This window comes from Antechinus flavipes, chromosome 4 (assembly GCF_016432865.1).
Source record: "Antechinus flavipes isolate AdamAnt ecotype Samford, QLD, Australia chromosome 4, AdamAnt_v2, whole genome shotgun sequence".
Lineage (NCBI taxonomy): Eukaryota > Metazoa > Chordata > Mammalia > Dasyuromorphia > Dasyuridae > Antechinus > Antechinus flavipes.
Genome location: NC_067401.1, coordinates 445,784,105 through 445,796,477, shown reverse-complemented (window position 1 = coordinate 445,796,477; position 12,373 = coordinate 445,784,105). Strand labels below are relative to the sequence as shown.

The following is a 12,373-nucleotide window of genomic DNA, read 5'->3' as shown; positions in this document are numbered from 1 at the left end:
ATAGGGTGTCTTTGTTTATGTGGCGCGTGCTTGCTGGCTTCGTTTCATTTTTTTTTTTTTTTTAGTCCCAAAGTATTTTACCAGTTTCTTCCCTGCAACCTGATAACCATTCTCTTCATGCCTTATAGAATAAGCCTATTCAGCACATCCTTATTTCTTTTAGGATTAAGCTAATTCACACCAGCAATCCTCAGGTGTGTGGTTCCTGGAACTGGAGAGATTTCTTCTCCTGGTGCAAATAAATTCATTGGTGAAATTATTTGGAAAGGGAAGGCAAGTTTATTTTTGGGAATGGAATCATTCACTGCTCTCCTATCTGCAGCTGACTTATACCCTCAATGTAAGGGAATCCGAATCTTTGAACTCAAGAGGCCTGTTTTTAGAAGCATAAATATAGTACACTCTATCCTCTCAAAATTTAGAAAACAGAAGCCTTCTCTGTTCTGGTGACAGCCTAAAATAGAATTCCCAGCAAAAGCAAAGACAAATAAACCAGGTACTTTGATTTTTTTTCTCTTTGCCAGTTACTTGTTGATGTAAAAATATAGGGTAGCTTGGAGGAGCCTTTAAACCAGTTTGCTTTTGAAATGCTCATATGCTCATTATGGTTAACACTGTTAAGGAGAAATGTAGAAATATATAGAATTTAATAACATGTTGATAATGACTTTGAAGTGAACACTGACTATTGAAAAGAACATATATTTCCAACATAGTGATGTATGAAAGAAATATTCAAATCTACATGTGATTCAGAAATATGAGTGGGTCAAACAGAAGTTTATTGATAATTCGAAGGATCTGCTTCACCAATAGAGATCCCAGCCCCTCTGCAAGACTAGAAATAGGACCTAGAACTGTGATTTGGTAGGGATCAAACTTCTGATTTGTATAAAAATCTCATGGATAAGTAAAATCCTCACAGGGTTATTGTGAGGCTCAGAAAAACTAGAAAGTGATTTTGTAAGTTTTTAAGAGCTAACTCAATGTTTACTCTTGTTACTTTTACCTTATCATGTTACCTCTTATATAAGTTGCTGAACAGTTGCCAATCTTTACTTTTTTCAGGGACTTTTCTATAAAGAATACCTCTACTAATGAATCCTTATGTTTCAGATCCCCCTATGTCCCAGTGCATCCCTATTTTAAAAATCCTGGCCATCATTTTTAATGAATAAGCATTTCTTCCAATTTCCGATTTCTACTGTGTAATGTGACAATTCATTTCAAGTCAATTCATCTTAGAATTTTTGGTGCCTACAATATAGTCTGTTTTGTACTGGGTGCTATGAGGCTCAAAAAAATAGAAAACAGAAACAAAACCAGTAATTATGGTTTTCTTTAGAGCTTAAAATTTCTGAAAAGTGTGATAGAACACTCCTATAGAGCCTCATTTAAATGTGACACACAACAGAATAAGATGGCTAGGTGGAACAGTGGACAGAGTGCTGGGCCTGGGGGTCAAAAAAAAACTACTTTCTTCAGTTCAATTCTGACCACAGACACATTAGCTGTGAGATTGAGCAAGTCACTTTACTTTGTTTTCCTCAGTTTCCTCATCTGTAAAATGAGCTGGAAAAGGAAATGACAAACCATTCCATTGTCTTTACTAATGAAGTTACAAAGAGTCGAACATGACTCAAACAACTCAATAACAGAATATGATTATGTGGCAGGATATTGATGAAGAGTGTTATATGGTTAGGGTTAGGGGAAGAAGAGATTCAGGTTAGAGTGAGTGGGGAAGACAAATTGAGGATAGGAGTTGCTCTAAACCTTGAAGCATGTTTCACAAAACAAGTCAAAGAATCTTGGCCCACAATTCACAGTTCTGTAATGCAATTAAGGGGAAAGTTAATTTTTAAAATCTTTTCTATTAAATAAAATCTTTATATCTTTCTTGTTTACAGGGTGATCCAGGACTCTTTGGGTTAATAGGTCCCCCCGGTTTTCAAGGCAACAAGGTAAGAGAGGTTTTTTTTTTTTTTCCTCGTGGCATTTGGACTGAGTAAAGGATGTAATATATTACAGATGAATTAGAAGTCTATTATCTACTCTGTCATGTCTTTGATTCATCAAAATCGAAGCCTTGCATTATCAGAGTACTACCAGGATAGAGAGGGTCCTTGAAATCATACCATTTAAAGTTGTCATGAAAACATGGGAATCAAAAAACTGACGTTCTTAGCAGAGACTTGAAAAGGCTGGGATGGAAATGTGGGGTGGGGCCTGTCCATTTCAGCCCCAGAGGTTTGCAAAATTAGGGATAGTGGTTGCAGGTGACAGAGGTCCATAGAGGCTCAGAGCAAAGAAAAAACTTAATCTTTGGGCCTTTCCAAAAATGCAATGGTCAGGATGGAGAGATCATGATTCCCCTCATCCTTAGAGGTTTTCATATAGCAGAAGGCTAGTGGCTTGTCAAGGATATTGGGAAGAAAATACTTATGCATTTAAAGCCTTCAGATTGACTGGCTTATGCCTTTTGAGTTAGAGGTTCTGGGATTCTTAGAATCAGCTCATGGCACCATAGTGGATAGAGCATTGGGCCTATGATCAGGAATATCTGATATTAAATTCAGCCTCACATACTTGCTCATCTTGAGTGAGTCACTTGATTTCTGCCTCAGTTTCCTCAGCTGTAAAATGATCATAATAACAGTATCTCCCTCCCAGGGTTATTGTAAAGATCAAAGGGGATAATTATTTTAAAGCATATAGCAAATTGCCTGGTACTTAGTAGGCACTTAATATATGCTTATTTCCTCCTTCCCTCTTTTCCTCCCTTCTTTCCCTCCCTCCTTCCTTCCTTTCTTTTGTCTTTCTGTTCTTCTGTCCTTTCTATCATTTGATCCTCACAATAACCCTAGGAAATAGTTCCTATTATTATTCCCATTTTACAATTGGGGAAATTGAGAGAAATAGAGATAAGTGACTTGCCCAAAGCCACACATGTATTTGAACACAAGTGTTCCTGACTCCAAGCCCAACACTCTGTTATACTACCTAGATGTCTTTGATGTTAGAGATCATACATCCTTGTCCTCCTTTTATAGGTGAGAATCCTGAGGTCAAGAGAGGTTAAATAACTTGGCCAAAGTCACACAGGTAGTGAATAGCAAGAATCTGTCCACTGGTGATCATGCTATGGTTGTGATTGCCCTCAGTTTATACTGACTCCTAAATAGTAGCAGAGTTGCAGGCTCTCTTTGAGGTATAGGAAGTTGCCTCCATGGAGCCACCAGACTCCAGACTTCTTACCTCTAATTGGTTTGGGCTTGACATAAACTTATAAATAGGCATGTTAAATACTACTTAGTGCACCCCTGAGCAAAGAGCAATATACATGTATGTACTGACATATTCTGTAGACTCAACCTTACAAAGACCTTATAATATGGAATTAATCATAGTTATTATATCTGGAGCAATGAATAGATTGTTACTGCAGTCTAAACACTGACAGTTCTTATAAGAGAAAGACGTACTAATGGCTACTTTCTAAGGGAGCTTCTCAAAGTCTTCAATTTTAATTCAGTGGTATCTGTTGCTTTCAAGTCACTCCAATGGTTGTGAAATTTGCAATTCCAACTTGGAGAATCTGAACAGGTATTTAGATGTAAGTATTCAGAGAAGGTGGTTACCAAATAAGCCCGAGAAGACTGTTCCTTCATATTTATAAACAGAAGAAAATACTTTGATTTTAACCAGTACACTACATTGATATTCAAAGCAATAGTAGTAAGAGGAAACAGAATTCAGATTTCCTCATTTCTATTGTATAGTATTCTTTCCACTGTTTATTCTTTGTGTATTATTGTTAAGTTGATTGATGAGTTCTGACAATACTATAAAATGCTTAACATAGTGTTAGGGATACAGCAGGTGCATAATAAATGTTTATTTCTTCTTCTCTCTTCTTTGAGACTCCAAATTCTGCTTTTGGTCCACTTGCAATAAGATGTTTCCCAAGAAGGTATAATTATTCCTATTTTACAGAGAAGGAATCTGAATATCACAGAGAATCATTTATTAAAGTGTTGCATGGCTGATAAAATCCAGAGTTGAAATTTGAATCCAGTTTTCTTGATTCTATTTCCAGTACTCATTGCTTTCTTTCACCTACTGAGAAAATTATATCGAATCACAGAGTAACTTCACTAAAAAAAACAAAACAAAACAAAAAAAAAAAAAAAACCAATTACTGACCTATTAATCCACTTTGTGAATTGTCCACTCATTCATTCACTTGCTCAATATTAAATCTGGTATTTGGTCTTTCAGCAAGAGAATTGAATGGGGTTCAAGTGTGTGTGTCAGAGGAGCTGAAAATTTTGCCAAGGGAAACAAGTAGTTTTTGGATGCCAGTTAATCGTGACTTCATAATTCTTTCACGCTGGGAAGTGCCTGAATGCTTCAGTAGCCATAATAAAACTCCCCTGCTAGTAGCCATATTCAGAGCATTCCCAAATACATGTAATGTCTATAGGCGAGGTGTATAGATGTGTTGAGAAAATTAAAGAGTAGATGAATTTCAGGAAGTTCTGTAAAACTACAAATGGGGTTGAGACAGAAATAGATGATCAAGAAAATAAGACAGTTACCATTTCCTTCAGCCTCACCTGTACAATGAATATATAAGATTTGTTTCTTTTTCTCCCTTTTTATCTACACTTTCCCAATATGCATAATTTTTTTTCTTTTTGATGTCAACTTTTTCTTAAGAAATTAGGAAAATTTTATGAACTGTTCTTTGGATTTTCCTTTTCTTTTGCTTTATTTTCTGTTTTTCTCTTTAACTGTCTCCCAAACCAATCCCTGTGGCCATCCTAATAATACCCTACAGGGTCAAGTGTATGGAATCACTTTGGAAACTTCCCAGGGCTAAAACTGTCCAAGATGGAGTTCAGATAAGCTAACAATCCCTCAGGGCTTAGACTGACTAGCTATGAGATTGTATCATTGTCATCATCTCACAGTTTAGCTGTTTTCCAGCAGTAATGTATATTTCCCAACGAATATTCAACAGTTTGTTATCTCTTGTTCAAGAGAAGTTGTTTCCACCACACACACTGGCATAGAGCCATGGGAAGTCTCTTAATTTGAGGGACACATTTGAGACATAAAATCTATTATATTTAGGTACTCAGTTTTGTTTTGTTTTGTTTTGTTTTTTTGGGGGGAAGGGTCATGATGAGAATCAAACAAAATGATATATGTAAAATGCTTTGCCAGTCTTGAAGTGCCTCATATTTGGCAATTGTTGTTATTTTTATAGATACAGAGAAAATTTCCTGAGGAAATTCTTTACCAAATTAGATCAGCAAGCACTTTGGGCGCTAGGTGGCGCGATAGTGCACAGTCTCCCAGAGTTCAAATCTTACCAAGACACTTAGTACTATGTGATCCTGAGCAACTCACTTAATCCTGTTTGACTTGGTTTCTTCATTTGTAAAATGAGCTAGAAAAGGAAATGACAAATCACTTTAGTATCTTTGCCAGGAAAATCCCAATGGAGCCATGGCGAGTTGAATACAACTGAACAACAACTATTGTTCTGTACTTTTTCAGTCTTTAGAGAATTTCTTGGGGCATTGGTATTAAGTGACCACAGTTACACAGCCTTTATGTGTTAGAAACCAAATCTGAATCCATGTCTTCCTGATTCCCTGACCAGTCATGATGTCATATTACTTCTAGGTGGTTAAGTTTCTGTATTAAAATGAGAAATCAGTCATCTAAAGTCCCCAGATCTTGCAACCAAAAAACCTAACTCAAGCAGACAGGCTAAGGGCAAAGAAAGGGCTACTATGTCAGTGAAAGTACTTGCATCCATCTCACCTCTTAGAAAATATTTTTTGCAAATATAAAAAAGTCACATCACACAGCTAGTATCTGAGGCTAGATTTGAATTTGAATTCAGTTCTTCATGTCCTCAGGCCTGACTCTATCTACTATGCCATTTAGCTGGCCAATGTCATTTCTCCCCTTTCCAAAATCATGGACACAGTTAAGAACTCCTGGTTCTAAACCCATTTGTTATTGTTCAGTTGTGTCTGACCTCAATTATTTTTTTGGTGACAAAGATACTGGAGTGTTTTCTCATTTTCTTCTCTAGCTTTTTTTGACAAATGAGGAAACTGAGGCAAACAGGATTAAGTGACTTGCCCAGGGTCACATAAATAGTAAGTATCTGAGGTTGAATTAGAACTTGGGTCTTCTGAACTCCAGGTCCAGTATCTTATCTAATGAATAACCTAGCTGTTTCTTATAGTATCCCAAATTCTTGAATATCAGGGCTATGTGATAAAGCATATAAAGAGCTAATGATATCTATCCTTGGATCACAGTGGAGGTCTGAGGCTATTATTCCGTAGGAGAGAGGATACTTTGAAAACAGGACTTTTTTGATCTATACATTTTGGCACTATTACTAAATTCCAAGTGGGTTAAATTCCAGTTGGGAACAATTTAAGAAATTAGTCCTTAATACAATTAAATTCCTTGAGATTAAGGCTTTATATTTTATCTTTCTTTGTACCCCCAACTCTTATCCTTGTGCCTGACACACAGTTGACACTTAATAAGTGCTTGTTGATGAACTGGCTATTGAGTGATGATAATAGGTCAAAGTTCAGTTGTTTTTTCCTGTGTAAGCATCTCCTAGATCCACATCTCTAGTCAATTTATCTTCTAATTCCCAAATATTAAGGAATATGAATTTCCTACAATTTCTGCAATATTTGTGAATTGTCAAAATTAGTTATTGGGATTGGGGGCCATAAAATTCAATTCACAATTTTCTTTTGCTTTTTCCAGTTTTATGTTTAGCAGAAATAGTTTATTGTATGAGAATAAAGATGCCATTTATAGCTATAGAAATAGATATGATTAAGTAGCTCACATTTACATAATATTTTTCTGGTATCAAAACTGAGATAAGGAATATAAATAATAGCATGATCCCCATTTTACAGATGAGAAAAATGAAGCCTGGAGTGTTTAGATCTCTTGCCAACAGTCAAACAGTTAGTAACTTGGAGAGCCAAGACCCAACCTGAAGGTTTGGGATTTGAAGTCCATTCTTTCACATGTGGGAAAGGTCTTTAAATTCCTGGCAGTTTTGTAAATTGCATTTAAAAGAGGTGTAGATGGCATTAGTTACCACACTGGAAACAGACCACAGGGAGACATACTATCAAAGCCAATAAAAGTCTGGGCAGAGAAAGGAAGGAGGAAATTTGGGGATAGTGCTCACTGCTCAGCTGTCCAATGTTACAGCTGTGTTCACACCTCTCTTACTGAAGGACAGATTTGGTCAGACAGAGACTTGTATTCCTTCTCTGGAGAAATCAGAGAATAGTCCCTGGCTGTGTGATGATTCTTGTACGACTTGTGGTTTTGGGCACTGTGCTCACCTCTACATTTGCCTCCTGCTTTCTCTCATGGGAGGAAGACAAAAAGAAAAGATAAAAGGAGATTGTAAGGAGAAATCATGGACTAGGGGACAGACTGCATAGAAATGGAATAGATAATTGTCTCTATCATATGATATGATTATTCATAGAGGTCCCTTTGCCAAGGAATATCAGATGAAGACAAGCCAGCTCATAATATTAATAAGGTCTGGACAGTTAAAGGAGTAAAATAAGGCATGACGTGTATAATGGAAAAGGATACTGAACTTGAGTCAAAAATTTGCCCCTAAATACTAGCTGTTTGAACATGGCCAAATAAATCATTTAGTCTCTCTGAGACACAATTTATTCATCTATAAAATGAGAACAATAATGTTTATGCTACCTGTCTTAACAGGTTTGTTATGAGAAAGGAGTTTTGTAAACAGTAAACTTTTATAATTGGTCAAACAACAAACACTTATTAAACACCCATTCTCTAGTATGTCATGCTTAGAACACAACATTATTCTAGATTCCTCAGTTTCTCACCCCCATATATCTAGTTTCCAAATTTTGCTATTTCTATCTTCACAACATACATCTGATCCTTTCTTAATAACTCACATGGCAACCATCTTAGTTGAGATACTCATCACTTCTCGCCTAGATTATTACAAAAATCTCTTAAAATGTCTCCCTGCCTCATCTCTCCCTTTCACAGATTTCTGCCAAAGTCACTTTCTTTAAATACAGAGTTGATCAGAGGACTCTAACACTCAAATCCAGGGATTTCTTTTGCCACTAGGGTAAAATATGAAATTCTTTGTTTAGTTTTTAAAGCCATATGCCACCTGGCCCCAAACTCTCTTTCCAGCCTCATTTGCTACACTCCCTCTCTCAATCTGTGCCAGCCAAATTGTTTTTTTCTCTTTCACTACATAGACCTCCTCTCCCCTGTCTCATCTCTGTGTCTTTGCCCAAATAACCCAAATGCCCCGGATGCGCTTTCTCCTTATTTCACCTAATTACACTCCTCTCTTTCTTAAGGAATGAAACTCCAACTATCTTCTGCATAAAAACTTTTCTGATCCCCTCAATTACTAGTATCCTTTCTCCCAAACTGCCTCCCTTGCATAAATTTGTATTTAACTTTGTATAGATGCTTTATATGTACTTATCTCCCCCATAAGAATCACATGAGATAAGGATGGCCCAACGCTTTGCAAGCTTTCCAGCCTTCTATAATTATGTGACTTGATTGCAAGTAGGGATCATCTTATTCTTCATCCCTGTACTTCCACTGCATAAAACCATCCCTGACACATAGTAAGCACTTAATAAATACTTGATGATAGATATTATGTATCAGATGGAATACAAGGGAAACAAATATAACAATCTTTCCTTCAATGAACTTCCATGGAAATATGAGTTATTATTCTGAAGTCAGGGAAAGTGAGTATTAATGACCTACCTCACAATAACAATTACTCTTTATAGAGTTTAAAGTTTTCTAAGTAGTTAATTTACTTTCTCCCATTTGATCACAACAGAAAAGGTGGCAGAGGAATAAGGCATTTAAGAAACAGAGTTCAGATTACCACTTAGCACGAGTATGTTGCTGTTATTCAGTTGTTCAGATCATTCTGTCCTCCACTATCTCTCAAAGTCCTCTCAGTTCTTTATCCATCTCATCCTTTGCTGTCCCCTTTTCCTTTTGCTTTCCAGTGAGTTTCATCTTCTCATGTGGCCCAAGTATTTAAGCTTTAGTATTTGACCTTCCAGTGAATGGTCTGAATTAATCTGTTTAATTATTGACTGAATGGAATATATCGAGTGAAGACCTCTCATAAGAAAGGGGATTCGATCTATGCCCTAATTATGACTTCAGACTTTGCAATAACAAGTTGAGCTATAGCTAAAAGCTGCAAGTGTTCAATTATCTTAGATAAACAAACTTTTCTCTCCTGTTCCCCCAACACACACCTTTTCATTAGCATTAAGTACCTAATAGGTAAAGAGTATGTTATTGACCAGTATTCTCTGTTTCTGGGGTATATATTTAGTCTCTGGGTAAATTAGAACTCCCCAGCTAATGGGAGAAAAGGTCAGAATTGGGAGTGGAGGCTTCTGAGGTAGGGTCTATATAATCCTGTGTTTGTAGCTTGTGCTTTGCACTCCTCTCTATTGGGAGTTGCCCTTTCTCTTGAGATCCTAATAAATCCTTTATTTTGCATTTTACCTTGAGAGTCTCTGTTTTTAATTTGGGTAAGGCTTGCTGCCCCACATATTGACTGATTTTATTTCTTTACTATACAAGGAACTCTCAAAAGTCTCTCAAAAGCACCCTTATTTGATAGCATCTTGGATAAATTACTTAACCTTTCTAGAGGTCAGTCTCCCTAAAAATAAAATGAGGAGATTGGATTAGACAAGCCCTAACATCTCTTGCAGCTTTACAGTTTCAAGTTTATGAACCAAAAGAGAGTATTGCTCCAAGTATTATTATTCCTATGTTTTAGATGATAAAGTTCAGTCTAGAAAAGTTAAGTGACTTGCCCAGTAGTCATATTGTCAATAATTATCTAAAACAGGATTTAAGAACTTTCTGGCCCCAAGTCAAGTGCTCTTAGCTGCTAGCTTATATTACCTTTCCAATTTAAGATTTCACCTCATATTCACTAAGATGACAGGAGGCATGGGATGGGAGATAGATAGTCTCAGTGTAAAGAAGTCCAGGTTTCAAGCCCTGTTTCTGCCTTAAACCAAAACCAATATGATTTTAATTGGCCACCAATAAGTCCTAGACCAAGCCCCATTTGATCATTGTTTGGGTCCAGATTGACTCATTTTGAATGTAAATAGCAGTCATATCCACTTCCCTCCTTCCCTTCCTATCTATCTATTCATTCATTTACTTATTTATTTAGCTTTTTTTTTTTTTTTTTTTTTTTTGATTAAGTGTAAGAGGAGATTCTTTACCTCTCTTGCTTTCTAGCCTTAATCACTGAATGGGCATTGCCTCAGACAAATTGAGATCTGTTGAAGACCTTACTTAAAAAGACCAAGGTCTCCCAATGCATTCATCTCCAGTCATCTTGATCTTTATCTTATCACTACCCAGATGGCCCTGGAGGGGAAAGTGAGACAGATGATCTTGCACAGCCCTCCCTCACTTAAATCCAATTTACTTGCATGTCACAGCATCACCTCCCCATGTCATGGTCCTCTTGGAGATGAAGAATAAACAACAGCAACAACAGCTACATATTAATTGTAGGACCTTCTTCTGTATGCTAATTGAGTGACTACAGGCAAATCACTTAAACTTTTGGTATTCCAAGGAATTCCCCAACACTATGAATTACAGAGGAGTTGCTGACCTATACTGGTGAGGTTTCCCTGCACTGAAATGATTATAAGTAATGAATAAAACAAATTTCTATATAAAACAATAGTAGGACAACAACAACAAAAATTATTACCACTTACAGAATTCAGTAGTAATGGTATTTGACTTGTATTGAAAGAGAAATTACACTTTGCCTTTCCTTGGAAGTTCCTTAAATATTTCTCTGGCCTGTAGTTGATTCCCTGCCCCCTTCTCCATTTCCCATGAATATATCTGAAGAAAGACTTCAAGCTCTGAGCTTTTTCCTTTTCCTTTTATTATTCATTGATGAGAGTATAGAAAGTTGTAACCATACTGACTTTTCAAAAGAACCCAGTGTAGACCAATCTTTTGTTGTTGTTGTTGTTGTTTTAAATAAGACATCTGGTTCAAATGTTGGAGTTAGTCCAATGGTTTCAATGTGGTCTTTTTGTCCATGTACGTTGCCATCCTCACCCCCACCCCCTTCCAGACTTAGACTGGTATTCAAGCAGAAAGTGAATTAGGCATGTGGTCAAAAAGTTTGGGGAATGGTAGTGTAGTATAGCCAACAGGGGTGCAAATTGCAGTTGATTACAGAGCCATCTGCAAATGGCTCCTCCAAAGGGCAGACCCCTCCCAGGCAGCTTTTAGATCTATACCACATTTAGCATCCAGTGCAGTTCCACACCCTAAGCAGCCACTCCTGTTCCAACCCTGCCTCCCACAACATTCCTACTATAGATTAATATTTAGAACATCTCCAGAAATATTCAATTGAATTTTATGTGTCATGGCTTGAATTAGATTTGAGCTAAATCCTATCCAAGGTTTAAAAACTTCCATAAGGGCTGTGTTTTATGAAATGCCAAGTGTCATAAAAAATACACAATATCAACTTTAGCTAACTTTACTTAAGATATCTCTTCCATAATGAACACCAGCCATCCAATTGGCTTTGTATCCATTTCTAAGGATCTTTGGCACTTTAGTTCTTCTAGTTGCATTATGGTATGATAGTAAGCACTAGTTAGATAGGGGCTGTGAATAGACAGGTTCACAAACATACTATCAGTGGAACTGTGAATTGAAGCAATCTTCTGGATGGCAATTTGAAATTATACATCTATAAAAACTGATGAAAATACTCATACCCTTTGGTCTAAAGATTCCACTTTTGGATTGTACTCCAAGGAGGCAAATGATGAAAAGAGCATCTCAAAATATGCCAAAATATCTGTAGCAACACTTTAAAAAGAGCAAAGAGGGGAAGCTAGGTGGCACGATGGATAGAGTACCAACCCTGAAATCAGGAGGACTGGAGTTCAAATCTCATCTCAGACACTTAGCACTTCCTAGCTGTGTGACCCAGGGCAAGTCGCTTAACCCCAATTGCCTCAGCAAAAATAAATAAATAAATAAAGAGCAAGGAGCTGTGCCTATGGGGGCAAGTGTATATTGGTCAGTTGGGAGACAGCTAAACAAATTATGTTAAGTTAATATAATGAAATTACTGTTATAAGAAATAATTGATATAGTGAGTAATGACTATATGAAATAAGAAATCAGAAAAACTTTTGCATACAAGTATTACAATAATATAGAG

The 12,373-nt window shown here is 36.7% G+C and overlaps 1 protein-coding gene across 1 annotated transcript in view; it reads left to right on the top strand.

Moving 5' to 3' along the window:
- The window catches only part of COL24A1 (collagen type XXIV alpha 1 chain), a 354,155-nt gene that overhangs the window by 67,513 nt on the left and 274,269 nt on the right, over positions 1-12,373 (top strand). Inside the window, exon 8 of the mRNA XM_051999253.1 lies at positions 1,911-1,964. Coding sequence (XP_051855213.1) covers positions 1,911-1,964 — 54 coding nt within the window. The remainder of the gene's footprint in view (positions 1-1,910; positions 1,965-12,373) is intronic.